The 20668-nt window shown below is 40.0% G+C and overlaps 1 protein-coding gene across 1 annotated transcript in view; it reads left to right on the top strand.

Annotated features, from left to right (window-relative positions):
* The window catches only part of Pdk3 (pyruvate dehydrogenase kinase 3), a 67722-nt gene that overhangs the window by 15362 nt on the left and 31692 nt on the right, over window positions 1-20668 (top strand). Inside the window, exons 2-5 of the mRNA XM_052170096.1 lie at window positions 2406-2547; window positions 8631-8702; window positions 14284-14468; window positions 16204-16293. Coding sequence (XP_052026056.1) covers window positions 2406-2547; window positions 8631-8702; window positions 14284-14468; window positions 16204-16293 — 489 coding nt within the window. The remainder of the gene's footprint in view (window positions 1-2405; window positions 2548-8630; window positions 8703-14283; window positions 14469-16203; window positions 16294-20668) is intronic.

The raw sequence follows: 20668 nt of genomic DNA, 5'->3' as shown, positions 1-20668 counted from the left end.
AAATTACTACAAGGGATCAGTGCTTGGGGAGGTTCTTACTAGATCAGCTAGACCCCTGCTGAAAACTGTCTAAAATGTTTAGATACCTAGAATAGGGAGTGAGGAATTTGATCAGTACCAAGAGAAACCAGAAACTAAGGGCAGGGGACTTTTGCTAAAATGGCATGCAAGATTTGTATTACAACTGTTCTAAGCAAGTCAACATAGAGTGTAAGGTCTGAGCTGTTCAGAGAGAGGTTTCAGAAGAAGCTTGATTGAGAGCTGGTCTTCATTCACCCACAGTGACAACGCTTTCTCTGTGCTTTAACAAATACTTTTGACAATGGATTTTTACCAGAATATTAGAGTATTTCTTCTGTCTGGTAAAAATCCAGATTTATAGTTTAACTTAGATAGTAGATCCAGTACAATTAACTATGGCAATACCAGTGTCTTTGTGCATATAAAATTAAAGTTATATGGATCAATAGGAACAATGTATTTTTGAGGCAAAACTACCAAAATCACCTCTGTAAAGTAGCTGTTGACTGCTTGTTTCTGGAGTATTATACCCCTTCCCCTCTTACCTGGGAACTAATGTATATGCATGAGAGTGCTAAGGGTAAGTGAAAGAATCATCCCTTAGGGATTTTCCTACCAAAAACCTTCAGTAGAGTCATATAGAATGAAGAAAACAATGATTTGAGAGCAATCCTTCATTCTAATTTGTTTAAATATGGAAATGGGGTCCAGGTTGGTGAGGAAGAAAAGATCCACAGATGACTTTTAAGAGTGAGTCCCTTTTTTTCAAGCTTTACTATGTAGAAAGGAAAGGGAGAAATCAGAAAGTAGGTGAAAGCATTAGAAATACCATGTGTGTGAACCTCTCAGTTGCTGCCTTTTTTGATACAGGGAAAACGTAGGAGTTTGGAAGGCAAAATGTTTAGAAAGCACTGCTTTCCTCCCTTGTATGTGGTCTTGGCTCATTCCAGAACAGTTTCCAAGGAATAGAGCATCAGGGAGGCCTAGCCAGTGCTGGAGAGATAGGATAGACCATGAGTATCACAGAGTGGAGGACCACGGTTTTGTGTGGGTTCCATGTTGCCTTTCCAAAGTTTGACTCCTGCTTTAAAGATTAGGGTAACTAAAGTTCAGAGGTGTGGTAAGCCTTCACAAACGTTTCACACACATCAGATGGCTGACTTGGGTCCAGAGGGCGTTTCTCTCCCCAAAGCTCATATACTTTATTTCATACCTATCACCAGCCATAAGTCTGTAACAGGCTTAGGGAAGTGTTCTGGCCACAAAACAGTTGGGAAAAGGGCTCAGGTTTCCTCTCTAGGTATCCAGATGCCTTTTCTCTTATCCTGCTGTTTATGTAAATGCACACCTGTCTCTAGAAGACTTCCCCAACCATGTCTTGTCTTTTACTTTTGAAAAAATATGATAGGTGATAACCTACTCTTGTTTTTATTAATCATAATGGAGTGCTATAAAATATTCAGTACATGATATAGTTTCATAATGTTAACATCAGGTTAAACATATTTGTCTCATTAAACATTTGGTCCTTTTCTCTGTGTCAAACTTTCAATTTCCTTCTAGTTTTTGGGAAAAAAAATGGTATATAATTGTTAGCCATATTGTACAGCATTACACCAGAACTTAGTACTTCTAACTTCAGCTAGGAGCTCTCAATAAAGCCCACCCCATCCCCATTCTCCCCAAGCTCTCGGAGCCACTGGTCTAGTCTCCATTTCTGTTGTTCCACATGTGAGCAGCCCGATTTCTATGCCTGCCTTAGCTCACTGACCTTCTATAGGGTAGGGTTTTCCTTCTTGGACTTGTCACAGTGGGTCACTCACTGGGAGTACATTGTAAGCTATTTTTTTTTTTGAGACATATTAGTTGTGTGGCTTAGAGCTGCTTGTTTGGAATCACAGAGCTTCTGCTTCCAGGATGGCAGAGCAATGTGTTTCTTTACATTGGAAGAAAACTCCTAACAAATGGGCACACAGTAGGCATATTTACAGAATGAACAGATCATGTTGCCTCCCAGAAAACCACTATGAACAATAGTGGATTTCCACATTGCACTGTTCTGTACTTGGCAATTTCCACACCATGTTTATTTGAAAGCAAGCTCAAATTATATCCCAGGTCACTTTTATGTTGTGGCCGGTAACACTAGGTACCTATTTGTGTGAAGAAAAAAATTGCTTTCAAAGTTGCCTCTTGGAATAAATGTTCTTTTTCTCTTCCAATTAAGTCGTTTTCTTAAACTTGTTATTTCAGTGAATGAAAATTTAACTAGACCTCATTGTATTACTTAATTTTCTTTTTCTGACTAGTAGTAATTCTGTGAACATGAGAGAATTTTATGTCTCTAGATGTTAATTTTATGGAATTTTTTCATCTCTTAATAGGAAGGGATAATGCATGTGAAAAAACTTCATACATGTTTCTGCGCAAGGAACTTCCTGTGCGTCTGGCTAACACCATGAGAGAGGTTAATCTTTTGCCGGATAACTTGTTGAACCGCCCTTCTGTGGGATTAGTTCAGAGTTGGTAAGTAAATGCTGTGAACATTTCAGCACTGCAAGCATTTTGCACAGAAGTATGCATACTGTCTGTCTGGGAATGCGGCATTTAGGATAGCTGGGTTTTCTTTGCATTTACAAGCTTTCAACTCTTTATTTAAAAATTTTAATGTAAGTATCTTGAACCATAAGACACTTTCTTAACCTTTCATTTTTCTTGTTATAGACATGATTGCTCATTGAAACAAAATAGAAAATAAAAGAAAGGAATGGCATTACAGTGACCAGTATCAGTGGACCTACTTTGATTTTAAAAAAAGAAAGAAAGACATTGAGGCAGTGAGTCTTGTATCCCAGACTGGCCTTGAATTCCATTTGTAGCCTAGGTGTCCTTTGCATGTCTGACCCTCTTGCCTCCTGAGTGCTGGGAGTACACACGTGTTTGCCCTGTACAGTTACTGGGGATGGAAGCAGTGCCGTGACCGCAGAGGTGAGGCAAGCTCTCCTAACTGAGCCACGTGCCTAGCCCATTGCCCTCCTTTGGATAGAGAGATGTTTTCAGCTTTTAGGAAGTCTCAGCCTTGCCTCTTTTATTTTTGTTTTAAAGATATTTCATGAAGGAAATACTTTTTAGAGTAAGTCATTTACAGGGGAACCTCACATGGAAAAACAATCATCTCCAGGCTATGCTGCATCTGCTCCATGAAAGATCCAAAGTTAAAACAAAGTTAACTCAGTTACAGCTCTGATTGTAAAGCATGCATTCTCTAACAGAGGGAATGGAGTCTGTGATGATCCCCCCATGAGGTCACTGAGTGGGAAGCTGTAAGAAAAGGGGGCATGTTTTTAGACAGGGATTTGTATGTTTGGTCTACTGTACTATAATAAGCATGGCGGAAGTATGTGGAGAAACCTGGAGGACTGCAAGGACCAAGTGGCACACATACTGCTAATCAGGAACAGTGTTGAGAACAAAACAGGGGCAGAAAATGCTAGCTGTGGTCTTGTACTGTTCCTTGATGGGTGGGTGGAATTGACTGGTGCAGAGGACCATCTTGAGAAATTACCAGCTTAAGAAAATTAGCTCAAATTCAGAGAGTTTGTGGTGGCCTGGCTTCTGATAAAGAATGAACATTCAATGGCCATTCCTCAAGAATAAGGTTTTCTGAAAAGCACTGTGTTATGTGATAACCTTGCTTGGATTGGAGCTTGACCTAATTCAAATGACAGGGAATGAAGAAATGATAGCACACATACAGAAAAGCTGGAGTCGAGTGAGCCATGCATTCTGATGGACTTGCACCAACATCAGACCTGAATTAAGGAGGCAGATTTATGGTCTACAGCTGAATAAGGTGGTAAGTTTAGCAGTTCTAGGTAGGGAGTCTTTGTAGGCAAACAGCCTCAGGCTGTGCATATCTGGGAGGAGGAAACTTGAGTGGATATTTTCTGTACATACTGCCAACATTCACACATGGACCAGGGGATGGCTTTGCCATTCCAATGGGTCTGAGGCATTGGCATCCTCAAAAGGCCATGCCCATGTCAACAGCATGCATTCACTCAGGACTTCCTCTATTACCCATCATTTTAGATGGTCTTTGAGGTTCACAGTCTAATCCCCTTTCCAGAAAAGCAACAAGAAGCTCACGACTATGAGCTGCAGAGTCCTTAGGTTGCAGGAAATATCAGAGAAACAATGCCTACAGATTTTATATTATAGTTGCACTCTGCTCTGGATTCATAACTTGTTTTAGAAAGAAGGAGCAACAAATACTTGTTTGCATAAGACTTCTTTATTGCTTCAAGACCATCATTGAAAATTTGCTCATGTAATGTAAGTCACTGTCCAGGACCACTATGCTGAGGGTCCTCCTTAGACAAAGCCATGTTCTTTGGTCCAGTAGATTATAGCCATTAACCAGTTTCCATTGCTAATGTAGCACTTACTTCAGGAACTTCAAAGTAAATTACTGCCTCTGAACTCTTCCAATATTAACCAATTCTGATTCTCCAGACACCAGCTGAGTGTTCAGCAACTCTGTTCAGTCCTGACACTAAGTATCTGAAGTCAGCACAGACCCCAAAGACTGAGCCCCCATACACCACGTGTCAACTACAAGTCCTGGATCACCCATGCCTTTGACTGACTGGCTGTACATTGAGTTTCCATGACCCTCTTCTGAGGTTTTATAATTTGCTAAAGTGGATCACAGAACTCAGGAAGGCACTTGGTTTATACTTGCAGGTAGATTGGAAATGAAACAGCAAAACGGAAGAAATATATCAGACAAGGTGTTGGTGTGGCTTTGTAGCATCTATACTCTCTCTGTTGGCAACTCCAGGTGTTCACTACAAAGCCTTCAGCATCTCCTAATTCAGGAGGTTTTATAGAGCTTCATTTTCAGTCCTTATACGTCCACAGAGGTTGGGAGTAGACTAAAAGTTTAAGATCTCTAGTTACTTGCTCATTGTTTTGATCAAGATCATGTTGACACTGTCTAGAGCCCCACCCTAAGTGACTTCATTAGAATAACTCCTATGTGAGCAATAGATGCTTCTTCTGAGTAACAAAAGATACTTCTGTCCTTCTGGAAGGCTTAAGAACTATACCAGGAACAAGGACTAAATACCAAATTTATTTTTGTATTGTATATATAACACTGACAAAGTGAATTATAGACTCAGATTACAGTGTTAAACCTTCCTTTGTATCCTTTCCATTGTCTGTGTCTATTTCAGACTATTTCAGACTATCATTTCTTTTTCTTCGTGCACATTCTATTTTGAAAAACTAATTTCCTACTTAAGAATTGCAAGACTAGTAGAAAGAATTGTCATATACCTTCATCTAGCTTCATTGATAACATTTGACTATATTTGCTCTTTCCTAATTCATGTTTATGTTCTCTCTCCTACCTTGAATGGGGAGAGAGAATATTAATATATGTGTATATGTGTATAATATGACATATACATATGCATGAAAGAAATGTAAACACTGTCAGGATCAAAATGGAATTGGTAGAGCTAGGGAGTTACCAAGGAAACTTTCTTTTGCATGGTTGCCTATTAGTGACCAGCACAAGATTCTAGGTCTACAGAGGCTCTTGCAACCTTATAAAGAAATGACATCTGTAAGGCTATCTGGTCAGCAAGTCTTCAACCTCCAGTACATTCTGCCCTTGGTATTAATCATTAGAATCAACAGTTCTTGATTTCAAATATCTGGTGTGATCATTTTTCTTTAGAAAAAATTCCCTTGCCTTAGACCTTTTCTTTTTCTTTCTTTAATCATATATTAATAACCATGTCTTAGGTATTAAAGAAGAAGCAAGATGAATAAAACAACATCCCCATTTAACAAAGAAGCGCTAGAAAAGAAAGGAAAAGCTGGAAAGAGGAGTGGGAAAAGAAGCGTGTTGACCCAGGAGGGATTTTAGAATCCCTTGCAGTCAAGGAATCTCTAAGGAGGTGCTCTCCTGAACATACCTACGCTTTCCAAATAGATATCACGAGTATTTGAGGATATATTTCAGATTATTCCTTTTATCGGTTGACATCATTCACAAACTCATTGTTTTTCCTGAAACATTTGGATTGATGTTGACGTTATGCTCCTTTGCCCGTAGATAACTTTAACAGGAATCTCTGGGGATAACTCTTAGAAAACCATGATATAAATATTCACATTTAGAAGTTTATCATTTATATAGTAATATTTCCTAATAGGTAGTGATTAATAATATTTCACTAATTGTCTTAATAATGCTCCTTTTTTTTGAAAAAAATAAATCTGTCTTGATTTAAGAACCCAGCTTAGGATCATACATTTGTGTGTTCCTATCATTTGCTTTTAAAAGTGGTATACATGTGAGACGGAGGCTCCACTCTTGTCTTGGCCACCCTGTAGTCGTCCTGCTTTCTTGTCATGCTACAAATCTTAGTATGATCTTGGATTCTTCTGCATTTGTAACTTTTCTCTTTAAAGGGTTACTGCTTTGGGAAAGGGCTGGAGTCCTGCCTAATTTGCTCATGTGTGGCACATCTTATTAAGACTCAAGCATTTGAAGACAGAGAGAGTAGTGGTGACTAAGCAGGGCCTGGAGCGGTGGCTCAGCTGTTACGAGCACCTACATGGTGATTCACAACCCTGTCATCCCCGTTCTAGATGACCTGATACCTCTTCCAGCCTCTGTGGGCTCAGACATACAGATGAGAGCAAAGCACCCAATTACATTTTGGTTTTGTTTTGTTTTGTTTTGAGATACAAGGTTTTTCTGTGTAACTCTGGCTGTCCTGGAACTTAATCTGCAGTATTAGGCTAGCCTTGAACTCAGAGATCTGCCTCCCAAGTACTGTATTAAAGAAGGTGTGCACTACTGTAACACAGGTACATTTCTTTTAAGGTGACAATGTTTCTTCAGCCCTGGTGCCAGGACTGTCTCTGCTGCTCAGTTCATGCCTTAGATTCAAGGGGTGCAAATGGACCCAGCTCTCAGCGGGAGGAACTAGAAAGAACGTAGGGCTATCATTCATCACAGATGAATCTTGGTGCGCCAGAGACAGAATTCCTCGCTCCCACACATAAGCACTCCCTTTCATAAGTTTATCACAGAAGCACACAAAGGGCCTTGCCAAGCCAGCCTTTAGGATCTGTTCTCAGAACCTAGAAGAAGTCATGGCATGGTGTCTTCACAAGCTGGGTACCCCACCCCTAAGGACGACTCACAGCAGAATGAGGTGGTAGTAGGGCATTCAGAGGGGCTTCTGCAAACCAAGAGTCCAGGAGGCAATGGAAGCAGCAGCAAGGTGGCACTTGCTACGCCACAAAGAGACCGTAGTCACTTGCCAATTTCAAGCCTCTGTTTTCCCAGATCAGTGGTAAGAATACCAACTTTCCTACCCACTGCTTGTCCCAGAAAATGAAATTGAAAGGGATAAAATGCATTGTGGTGTTGGATTGATTCTTAGGACCAAAAAGAGACTAGGGAGAGAAAGCACTTTAGCAGGTCAACCAGAACTCATAAGGTCACTGTTTCCGTTACCTTCCAGTTTGGATAATCACATCTTTGGGGTGGACTGGATGAAGAATGTATGGGAACTCTTTAGTCTCTGCAAATTTTCTGTGAATCTAACGTCATTCTAAAATAAAAGTTTATTAAAACACACATAATGCAAAAAAAGACTCCAGGATTTTATAATATACGCATTTTTCTTGTATTGACCTTTATTGAGAACTATCATGATCAAATTAGAATCTTTCTGATGTGCATTTTCTCTAGTACATACTGATGAAGTTACTTTTACTCTAAGAAATAGCCTTCCTGTATTCTTGGTATATACTTCAGGATCAAACCAGGGTGCTTCTTAAAATTTTGTATTCTTTTTGCCAAATGTGGTGGTGTATGCCTTTAATCCCTGAATTCGGGAGTTTGTAGCTGGTAGATTTCTATGAGTGTAAGGTAATCTTGGTCCTCATATTGATTTCTAGACCAGCCAAGGATATCTAGTGAGACCCTGTTTCACAAAAAAAATATGTACTTTTTGAGTAATCAAATTGTAGACTTGGAGTATTATAATGCATTTATAATAACAGACAGTATAGCTGAACCTGCCTTGTACAACTAGAAGGGCCAGTCATTGGATGAGTTCTTCCTATTAGTTTAAATCAGAGACAGGTGAAGCTATTAGAGCAGTTTTTTGATACTGTTGGCTTTGTTTTCAGGTGAGCTTCCTTTCAGGTGGAAGACTGGCTGTAGAAGTTGCAGATTTCATATGCTGTACAAAAGCAGAGAAGTCAATGTTTTTCTCAGAAACCTCCAGCAAGTCTTCTGTGTATTTCTTTCAGTTTGAATTGCTTTCCCGGAGCCAATGCCTGCGTTCAGGGATGCACCTGGTTCATAGTCTTAGCTATGGACTGTGGGACTAAAGAGTGATTATTAATGAGAGAGAAGGGATCTCACAGAAAAGGACGGGGCCACCTATATGTTCTGAAGGAATCAAATTAGCCCAAAGCCCTCAAGCTGCATATAGGAGTGGGGTAAAGCCTGCGTGAGCAGGGAAAGGATGCTAGACAGGTAGCTCATGTGCTGACTTGTCTTTTTTTAGGTACATGCAGAGCTTCCTTGAACTTTTAGAATATGAAAACAAGAGCCCAGAAGACCCACGAGTTTTGGATAAGTAAGTATGATGTCAATTACCTGAAAGAAAAAATAATCTCGCAAGAGAACATTTCAGTAAAATGGAACTCATGGTATTAAGACTAAAGAATTATAATTTGGGGCTACGAGGTGGCTAAGTTGTTAAAGTGATCACTGCACAAGCGTGCAGGCCTGAGTTTGGATCTGCAGTAGTCAAGTGAATACTGACAGGTATGACAGCCTGCCTGTAATCCTAGAGGTTGGGAGTCACACTGGAGATCCCCAGAGAAGCTGCCTACCTAAACGACCTGAATAAGCGAGCTCTAGGTCAAATGAGAGACCCTGTTTTGATAAATGAGGTAGAGAGTGAGTGAGGAAGACGACTGATATTAGCTTGGCATCCTCGTGTATGTGTGTGTGTACATTTGTGTGTTCACATTGTAACATGAATACTCCCACATACACTATACACACATTTGAGAACACAAATAACTGGAATTCAGACAAAAGTTTTAATTTTCTTGTAGGTAATACTGTTTTTCTTTTAAAAACTTGAGTTTAGAATTTAGCATACTTCACAAATAACAATGAAACTTCAATTAATACTTCATGACCCAATTCTTAATATATGTAGTCAAGGTGAACTGGACAGCAGCCTAACATAAGCATTGTAGGGAATGTTCCATCTAGTGGTAGTTTTAAGAATGCAGTAGCATCCATATATATACACGAATTACCTACCTAATCCATCAATTTAAAAAATATTTTCCAAAGGGGTATTACTGATGAGCTCAGATGTAGTGATTTTGTTTTGGAGAAACATAAAAGTGTTTTTTTTTTAAATATACAACCGTCTGGATTCTATTGCTGTCACTGTGCACAAAGACTGCAGAATTCTCATGTTACCAGAAAGTATTTCTGTTTTCTATTTTTGTTCTCCAGTAAACTATAACCCCATCTGTGAGTAGGGTTTTTTTCCCCAAGAGAAATTAAATATCTCCTTTACCCTAATTTCTTCCTGTTCGGGATATACTGCTCATGGTAGACCAGTGTGCTGAGGACTTTCTTTTGTCGTAAGTATAGACTTAATCCTCACAATCATGAGACAAACACTTGACTTGGATGTGCTCCATGAAGAGAACTAGGGAAACACTACACCACACAAACAACCTTGGAGAGTTTTAACCCAGACATGTAAATCCACAAACAAGGAAATCTGGAGGTCAGAGGTGTGGAGGAAGGTGCTCCAGGTTGTGACACTGCATAGCAGACTGCACCCGTGAGTCATTGTTCCTCTCCCATAGTACGATGGTTCTCTGCAGTGTGCCTGCCATACAGCCACAAATGCTGCTTCCAGGCAGGAGAAGGGAGCTCAGGTTCAGTTGTATCTTATTTAATGGATTCGTGAATGTAAAAAGTACAAGCATTGGGTTAGAGCCACACGTATAGTTGTTTCCTTGATACTAGCTACTGCTAATATCTTTAATTAGTAGCTTTAAATTTTTTTCAAACCCTATTTTTAATGATGGTTCTTACTCTTAACCTCTCATCTACCCCACCACCCACCAGAGGTAGTAGGAAAGAAAGGATACAGGGAAAGTGGGCCTGTTTAGAAAGGTTCTTTGGAGCAACTCCCATCTATGTCGTCTGGAAATCAGCAGTTCAGTTCACAGTCCCACAGGCAGTGGCAGCTCACGAACACATCACAGATACACCAGCAGTCCAGTTTGGTAGAGTCAGGTTAGCAACAATGGTGACATGACCTAGCAGAGACAGCCAGGCCTCAGCCTCAACTCAAGTCAGCAGAAGGGACCTGGAGGAACACCAGGAAAAGTCCTTGGCTATGCCTCTCTCAGGACACGTACTGGGGGCCCACTAGTGTTGCACAGCCAGCTCATCCCCCGCTACTATCCATTGAGTCCTTTTTATAAACTCTCCAACATCACACCCTCCAAACAGCATGCATCCTCCAAGGGGGGATGTGCCTTAGCACATGCGCCCGTTTCAGCCAACATCACTCTGCCAATCAGCCCAAGTCTAAGGAAGCAGGAAGCTGCAAGAAACTGCGGCACACCACCAAAAGTTTATTTTGGTGCATTTCTCTCTGTGGAGTCTCAACAGATGCAGCTTAAATGCACAATGTAAGGTGGACCCATACATGTGTGCCTTTAGCAAAGAATCCTTCATCACATGTCCTTTCACGTGCTTGTTTTAGCAGAACATCTTCTCTCCTATGTCTGCTTCAGCTAAACATTCCTTCATGAGTCCGCCTTAGTCTTTCACAGCTGTGTCCACTTCAGGAAAACACTCCTTCACGTGTTTGCCCCAGCAAAACACCATCCAGCACAATTGACTTTTCAAAGAACCCTTAAGTTTCCACCTCAACTGTCATTTAATGTGTTGAGATTAAATGGATTGATTCTAGGAGCTTTGTTTTCTTAAGTCATTAGTTGGGGACATTTTGAAATTTTCAAAATAGAGCTGGCCTCTAGGTTACATTTGAGGATATTGATTTGGAGAAGTACACAATTATTAATTAATTGCTATGGCTTTTTTTCCAGAGTCCTGACTCTAGCATTTTTTCATCAGGGACAATTTAAGTAAATGGACAGTGCTGAGCCCAGTGTGGGCTAGGTCTTCATGACAGCAGCTGTCACTCAGTGAATTTTGGTACCTTGCTGGCTTTATGCAGCTAGGTTGGAAAGTTGAGATTTGAGATGCCTCATTCTTTTATTAAAGGGAGGGGTGACAGATGAGGTTGTGTCCTGGTAACAGCCTTTTCGGTTCAGTGAGAACATACAAGTTGTGCCATATATGAGATCAGGAGCTGGAGAGTCGTTTATGTCAATCACAATGGACATCAGGATGGAGATAGAAAAGCCCAGGAGGGTAGGGAGGTATTCTAAGAATTAATCCATTAAAATAGGCCTCTTCCCTTCAAGTAAAGATGTTTCTGCACTATAATGAATTGTTTCATTTTACAGATACTTAATTTATAAATACATTGGAAAGAGGTACATGAAAATTTACCCACTGTAAAATTTCTTGGGAATAATTGCGAACTTGGGCTTTTTTGTTTTGTTTTGAAGAAGGGTTTCCCTTGTATATCAGGCTGGTTTTGTGCTCTCAGAGATCTGCCTGCCTATTCCTCCTGAGGGCTGCCATCGAAGGGGTGCACCACCACACCAAGCCTGACTAGTTGGAAACTTCTGGTTTTAGAGTTTATTCATCTTTCCTTTCATTGTATGCATATATTGTTACAGAAATACTTCATTAAGGAAAAATAAGACTTCAGATAAGTAAAAGAAACTTATCCCAAATTTTCATTACTAGAGGACAGCCTCTTGCAACATTTTCTTCTGTTGTTATTTTCTCCTAGCATTCATATTGTATGGGTGTGAAGTTTTTTTGTTTTTCAAGACAAGGATTCGTTATATAGCCCTTGTTGTCCTGTAACTCACTCTGCAGACCAGGCTGGCCTCCAACTCACAGAGATCCACTTGCCTCTGCCTTCCAAGTGCTGGGATTTAAAAGTGAACACCACTGCTCAGCAATTTCAATATTGTTCTTAGCCACTTGATAGTGGCCAATAGTTTCATAATGCAGTCATGGATTACTCAATGACAGATACCTTAGAGAAATTCTTCATGAGGAAAATCTGTTTATGTGAACACTGTAGAGTATCCTCATACAAACATTAGAGGACTACAACCTTACTAGGTGACATAATCTTTTAGGGACACTATTGTGTACAGTCTGTCACTGAAATGTTATTGTGTAGCATGTAGCTATCAGTGTTCAAACACACACACACACACACATACACACACACACACACAAATATGCACATCATCTTGTTGGTTTTCTCGAGACAGGGTTTCTCTGTGTAGCCCTGGCTGTCCTGGAACTCACTCTGTAGACCAGGCTGGCTTCAAACTCAGATTCGCCAGCCTCTGCCTCCCAAGTGCTGGGATTAAAGGCGTGCGCCACCACCGCCTGGCACTTATATTATTATTAATTCTACAGATAGGTCATGGCATTTGACCCGCTAATGTTGGATTTTATCCTGGTTTGTAGTTTTAACACCTTTTTATGTGTGTATTTGATACATTGCGTAAGTGTTTGTATCTGAGAGTAATGTGTGTCATGTTATAGATATGGAGATCAGATGACAGTCTTGGGTGCTGGTCTTTGTCTTCCATTACACGGCTCCAAACTCAGGTCAGCAAACTTGCACAGCACTGCAGTTATACAGCCAGTCACCTTGCTGGCACAGACTGCTCTAAAAACAGCATTTTTCTCTTTCTCTTCCCACAGCCCCATTCTCTGTGTATGATGTATGCGTGTGCGTGTGTGAAAAGCAGTTTTTAAAAACAGCTATTTACCTTGTCCACTTGTTTCCCTAGCGTTGATCCTAGAAGTGGAATTATCTTCTTTGGACTTCAGATGTGCGTGGTTAAATTGCTCTTAGAAAATGTTCCATTTAGCACCCACACACAACCTTCACTGGTTCTTACTTGCCATTCTAATAAGAATGTTTTCCTTTGCTTTTGTGCTGGGAAATTGATTGCTACTGTGCTTGCTTTTTCATAGATTTTCCCACTAAGATCTTTTCCTTAGTTTTCCAATAGGATGTTCATCTTCCCTAAGTATGTGGGCTTTATTTCTTCTTTTACTCATCATGTGGGCTTCTACAGTTCTGCAGTTCTGTTCTTTGTTTCTTTGCGGTGTGTGTTTCTGCCCTTGGTAATAAATTGAGAACAGCCTCCTTTATCCCAAAGTTATAGACTTAATTCACCTGATTTTCTTTTATTATTTCTGTGATTTCAACTCTTAACATTTTTATCTTTTTAAAAAGAATTTTTTGTGTATGGTTTATATGGCTTATGTATACATGTGTATGTATGTGTGCGCATTGATATGTACTTTTGTGTATGTGTGTGCATTTTCATGTGGAGATCAGAGGTTGATGCCAGGTGTTTTCTGGATGGCTCTCCTGATTTGTTTCAGACGGGCTCTCTCACTAACCAGGGAACTTGATGTTTTGACTAGACTGGCTAGCCGGTAGTCCCCTGGGATCCACCTGTGTCCACTGCCCTGGCTCTGGGCTTATGGAGCTGTGCTGCCATACCTGCTTCTATGTGGCTACAGATCCTTGTCACTTTAGCACCCCTCACCCCCACCCCCGCACTAGCTCCTCACTATTATTCTTACATTTCTCATTCTCTTGGAGTTGAGGCTTCAAATTGGTATATATGTTTTAAACTGGTAGTCCTCTGGCCCAATCAGTTCAATTATTTCCTTACTCATTTGCATTCTTTTAGTCAAAAAAAAATTTATGGAACCCCCAAATGTCAGCACATTCCTTAAAACATCTGAATTTGTTTTAAACCTCACTAGAATCTTTTACTTTGTGTAGTAGCTCAAGAATTTCAGTCATAAGTTTGAAGCCAAAGCTTGGCTGGGTTTTAGCTTTTATGGTTACTTCCTTTTACTATCTAGTAAGAGGAATGTTTCTACCTATAAAGAGTACCAGCGGGTAACTAAATAGAGTTGGGGGTGGGTGGGTCCCAGCCCGTGAGAAATATAAACTTACCACATTGTGTTTCCTTCCCACACAGCTTTCTCCACGTTCTGATAAATATCAGAAACAGACACAATGATGTTGTTCCTACAATGGCCCAGGGCGTGATTGAGTACAAGGAAAAGTTCGGCTTTGATCCGTTTATTAGCAGCAACATTCAGTATTTCCTGGATCGGTTCTATACCAACCGCATTTCATTCCGCATGCTTATTAACCAGCACAGTAAGTTGGGTTGTTTTGGATCCAGTTTTGAATGGGTAACCATCTTGATTTTTTTTCCAGTTTTCCTTTTGCTTCGCTTTTAGTTTACTGACTTTGACTTTTGACTATAGAAATATTGTTTCTTGTTCAGTTTTTCTTAAGCGAATCCTTCCTGTTATAAAAAAAATCTATTAATCGATATTCTTGATTCAAAATTGTCCTTGGAAGGCTTTGTGATGCTTATTTTATAGGCAGGAACATGTCTGCCTTTCCAAGGCTCTGCTGTTACATTTCTATGGAGTCAAGGGACTGGCTTGAATGGCAGCCACATCAATTTCTCAATAATTTTATTTATATGGGAGTGTTTCCAAAACATGCATTTTCTTATTTAGTTTTTAAAAATACCAATATGGGAATATTGAATGAGCATGTTAGATATATAAGCAATTCCCTTTATTCCACAGTAATAGGTAAAATCTGATTTTTAATTAGTCCATGATGCCACACTGAGAGTTTTAGTATATTCAATTCTTTCAACACAACATCTTTGTTTTGAACTGCTTGACTGGTTTCCAGTACTGTCACCTTAGTTGATTTTTTTTAATTCTAAGGATAAGCATATACATATTTGGAGTTATCCTTGCTGAATCAGAGAAGGAACAAAGCATTTTAATTCATTTGATTTCTTCAGATAAGCAAATGTTATGGAGCTGTTAATATGTACTTATAGCCAGGCAGTGACAGCACGTGTCTTAATCTGAGCACTCGAGAAGCAAGAGACAGGCGATCTCTAGGTTTGAGGCCAGCCTGGTCTACACACAGAGAAACCGTGTCTTGCAAAAACAAAAATCAAAAAACAAAGTATGTATTTATAGTTTTAGAAACACGTATGGTAATTCATAGAAAAAGGGAACCTAAATACAAGCCAGCTAATTTATTGAGATAGTAGCAATTTCCTTATCTAAGCATATTTTGTCCACATAGATATGCATATGTTTTGTTGTTGATTAAACTCATGCGCCTCTGTTTTTTTTTTTTCTATTTTTAGTAACTTAGAACTTTATGTACTGGCATACACCTATATTTGCCATTTTTCATAATCTCAAGTCATTCCTATTTTGTTTAGTTATTTATTCTCCTTTTGTGGGGTCAAATCCCCAGGTTTGATTGATTTAATACAAAGTGTAACTATAAAAATTTGACTTCCATCGCTTTTTTCTTTTCAACTTTTTTATACTTTTATTTGGGAATAAAAATCTGCAACTATTGTATAATGTAGAATATTTTTCTAAAGATATTTGAACAAATACGGTTTGTGTATACAGAATTGCAAAAGTTCCTCCATGGTGGAGGCGTTTACCCCATGAGGATTCCTCACAAGTGGCACATGCTGCGTGTTGGAAATACTTAGTGACTGCAATAAATGGCTGCAAGTGTTGAGCCCCCAGGAGATAGCCTGCTAAGCATGTCTTGATCTAGTTATCACCAGCAGAGGAAGAAAGGATTGGGCTCCTGACATGCATTGCTACTACAGGATCTACTTCCTGTGCCTGATAGGACTTAAAGTACATCCCTCTCCCCTTTTGCCTGATGTATTTATTTGCTCCCCCATCAGCAGTATTGCATTACTCTAAGTCATTGTGGATGCTGAAAGGATTCTAAAAAGATCGTTTTTGACAGTTAGAAATTTATTTTTGTGCTTGACCATCACCTTGCTGTGTTTCAACCCCTTTCCTTCTCTTTTGTGTTCATTTAGCACTTCTGTTTGGTGGTGACACTAACCCTGCTCATCCGAAACATATAGGGAGCATCGATCCCACCTGTAATGTAGCTGATGTGGTGAAAGGTAAGGATGTGTCACTGACCATGGCGGAAATAGCATTGGGGTTTAGTTGAAGCAGCTCAGCTGTGGGGTCATGTAGCTGGGTAGTCTGTGATTCATCAGACCATGTTAGGCCTAAACCAATTAATCCAAATATGAAATATTTCTAGATCAGGGAAGAACAAATAATTTCTAATGCTCAAACACCAGTTTCTACTTTGTTCGTCAGGGTTGTTCTTGCATTTTTCTTAAACAGTAAACATTTCAGGAAGGTCTGGATTTGACTTGCCTCCATTTTTAATTATTCCCTTGTTAGAAAATGAGTCTGCATTTACATTTGCCAAATCTATGTGTCTTTCTCTTACATACCCCTGATGTTAGAAGCTATACAGCAAATAGGCTTAGCTGGATGGACACTAGTCAGTATTCCCAGGGTAGAATAGTACTCATAAATCCCTGGTACACTAGGGACGTTGAGTTTAAATAGCTGGACCCTGTTACTCATATAAAGTAAATGCTGAATACTATATCAGGAAAGCTCGACTGCCTGTGACGCACCAAGTTCCAGCACTCCTCAGTTTTGACTTTGTGCAGATTCATGTTCCCAACTTTCTCCTTCCTTGGATTTCATTTCCTGTTCTGCTTCTCATCCAGCTTTAAACACTCAGCTGGCAAGTTTGCATGATCAGACTTCGTCCTGGATTTCATCAGGGACCTTGGTTGTTTTTCAGCAACCACTGCTAAGGACAGCCTGTGCAGTATATTTTCCAGGTGCTGCCTGCATCTCTGTGTGGCCGGAAGACATTTCCTCACATTATTTCAGTTTTAAGGCAGCTAGGTCTAGCTGATATGAGTGTGCCTTTTCTCTTGAGCTATAATGATGTAAGGCCAGGGAATATGTCTTTTTTTTGTTTGATAACTTTTATAGAACCTTGTAGTGTCTGTAGAAATAGAAGATCTGTAAATATTCTGTGGTTTGATAATTTTAGACATTTAAAGTTGTTGAATAAATTTTATTATTAAACTTTATTATTAAAAAATGGGGATGTCTGGACATGGCCACATACCTTTAATCCCAGCACTTGGGAGGCAGAGGCAGAGGCAGATAGATCTCTGTGAGTTTGAGGTCAGCCTGGTCTACAAAGCAAGTTCCAGGACAGCCAAGGTTGCACAAAGAAACCCTGTCTGGAATAACCAAACCAAACAAATAAACAAAAAAACACCACAACAACAAAAAACCAAACAAACCAAAAGTTGGCTGGGGAGACTGCTCAGCTGTTCTGAGTATTTACTCTTTTTGCAGAGAACCCAGATTCTCTACCTAGTACCCACATAGCAATTCATAACTGTCCAGTTTAAGTGCCCTTTTCTGACTTCCTCTTCTGACCACATATGGATGTGCATAGATATCCATTCAGGCAAAATACTCTTATACATGAAGTAAAATTAAAAAATATTTAAGAAATTGTAGGGGGCTGGAGAGATTTCTCTGTGGTTAGAGCACTCCATCTTCCAGAGGATCCAGGTTCAGTTCCCAGGTACCCACATGACAGCTCACAACCTGCACTGCAGTTCCAGGGGATTCAACATCCTTGCAGACAAAACAGCAATGCACATGGAATAAGAATAAATAAATTTTAAAAAATAAAAATAATTTCAAATAAAAATACCCACACACTAGAATTAATTAGCCCCAAGGTCTAGTTTCTTTGGTGTAATATTGAAGTGGTAGTGACGTTTTAGTCATAGCTTTAGAGGTAGAGCTTCAAGAGATATTTTTTAAATGTCTGTACATGGTATGAAATAAGGGATTTGCTTCAAAATCAGAGAGATGTTGAAGAATAACAAAGATGGGGCCGATGTGAAGAATAGTTGAGGCTTTGATGAGTACATGGTGGTTCATTATACTGTGGTTTACATTGGTACATGTATGAAATTCTTCATGATAAAGTTTTGAAAAGCACTCAGTTCTATTATCTCATTGTTTCGTTATAATATAAAATCTTAAACTAATTTTTAGGGAGGATGTATCTAAGGACCCGTGGAATTTGATACGTATTAGGAGTTTCATGAAACTTAACAATTTGTACTGTACAGAGAGATTAAGCATTGCTACAGTGCATCAAAGGCCTTGCGTCATTCAAGAACTGCTGTGACTTGAATCTTAAAGCTGAAAGAACTTACGTTTTATGACTGTTACTGTCAACATTATTCCATTATTTAGTATGTATTAACTACTGATTACATGATCTCTAACCAATGCCATAAACTTCAGCATCATTCTTAGTGACAACTTTAATACCAAAAGCTAACTGGAAGATTATTCAGAATAGTGTTACACGTGTTGGAAAGGAACTGAAAAGCCTGGAAGTTTATGCCTGAGTCTCCTAGCTCGCTCTGTGAGCTAGCTTTCTACTGCTGGGAAGCAATGTCTGAGGACATCAATCCACTTACAGGAGAAACTATTCATGTTGGTTCAGTTTCAAAAGTTTCAGTGCACTGCTGTTTGGCCCATCACTGTATATAATATTGTGGCAGTGAACATGCGCCAGAGCAAAGCTACTTGTTTTACGGTGCTGGGAAACAAAAGAGAAAGGGGCCAGAGTCTGAATAGCTCCTTCAAGATCAGTGGCCTACTCACTCTTGTTCCAGACCTCCTAGGTTCTGTCCAATAGCACCACAAGCGAGAGACTACTTATTTTCCTTTAGGGGACGTTTAGGATTCATAAATGTAAAATGTCTGTTTTCTTTGTTTATTTTATTTGCAGTTCTAGTCTTTCCTTTTTCCTCATCCTTCTGATACTCACAGCTTAGTTTTGCAGTGCTGTGGATTGATCTGTGGGGCCTTAGACATGGTGGAAAAGCACTTTACTGTTGAGCATTATTCCCAGCCTTCTTTTTACTTTTATTTTGATACACGGTTTCACCATGTCTGCCAGGCTGGCCTTGATCTCATTCTACTTGGACTACAGAACTTGTGATCCTTCTGCCTTGGCTTTCTTAGTAGCTGAGATTATAGGCCTACACCACCAGGCACAGCCCACTCGGAGCTTTATCTTTGCTCTTTTCAAAAAGAATTCTTTTCTTATATCCTGAACTCAGTTTTTCCCCCTCCACTCCTCCCAGTGATCCCTACACCTCCTCTCTCCCCCAGATCCTCTCCTCCTCAATTTCCCTTTAGAAAAGAACAGGCCTCCCAGAGATATCAAAGGAACATGGCATATCAAGTTACAATACAACTAGGCACAAACCCTCAAGGCTGGTTAAAGCAGCCCACAAGGACTCAGAGACAGCATCTACTCCCACTGTTAGGAGTCCCATAAATGCCAAGCTGTACAGCCGTTACAGATATGCAGAGGACCTAAGTCAGACCCATGCAGACTCAGCCCCTCTGCGCCCTGCTGAGGTGGTTCTGTGGGACTTGTTCTCATGGTGTGCTTGACCTCTCTGGCTTTTCACAATTCTTTCTCACTGCTCTTCCACAGGATCCTCAGAGCTCCACCTAGTGTTTGGCTGTGGGTCTCCCTTCAGTTGTTTGATGAAGGCTTTCTAGGCATCGGTCTATTGAGTATAGCAGAACACCATTAGGAGTAATTTCATTGATTTTGTTTTGTTTTTCCAGTCAGTTTTGGGTCTCTGAGCTATCTAGCCTTGGGTTCCTGCCCATCCAGGCTGTCTGCCCTGCCTTTAACTGTCTACTTAGTATATTGCAAATAAGTTTACTATATTCAATTGTGTGATTTGGGGAGAGGTCTAACTAAAGCCCAGATTCTTGGTGAGGGTCTTTGTTATGACTGTGACTTCCCATCTTCCTTTGTCATTCCACTTCCCCCAGTACACATACGCACACACAGACACACACACATATTCTACCACCATACTTATGAGGTAGGGCAGGAAGACTAACACAGTCTCTGTTCCTCTGTGAATCTTTCAGTAGTTTTCATCCTTCAGTAGTCTCTTTCCTTAGGTTAAATGGCATTGGAGGGCGGTTTCAGATCCCAAAGGATACACTGCTGCAAAGCCACGTCCACATAACGACCTTTATGGCAACCTCCCTTCACATCAAGGTACTTTACAAGTATCTACATTTATAGGACTTTGTTTTATGATTCTGGAGATTGAACCCAGGGTCTCACATGCAAACACTCCACAGGTGGACTATGTTCTGATCCTCTTTTCATTTTTTATTTTGGAACAAGATCTTGTTAAATTGCCAGACTGCTCTGCTCTCAATGCTATAGTCCAAGCAGGCCTTGAGCATGTCCTTCTGCATGAGCCTCCAGAGTAGCTGGTGTTAGAGACCTGCAGCACCAAAACGCTTTTTTTTCTTCCTTAGCTGTGAAGAGCTTACATGGTTTAAGTGGCCTTAAATGTCCATTCCAAATGACCCTGTGTG

The sequence above is a fragment of the Apodemus sylvaticus genome, chromosome X (genome assembly GCF_947179515.1).
Source record: "Apodemus sylvaticus chromosome X, mApoSyl1.1, whole genome shotgun sequence".
NCBI classification, from domain to species: domain Eukaryota; kingdom Metazoa; phylum Chordata; class Mammalia; order Rodentia; family Muridae; genus Apodemus; species Apodemus sylvaticus.
The sequence above is the reverse complement of the archived record's forward strand: the minus strand, read 5'-3'. Positions and strand labels throughout refer to the sequence as shown.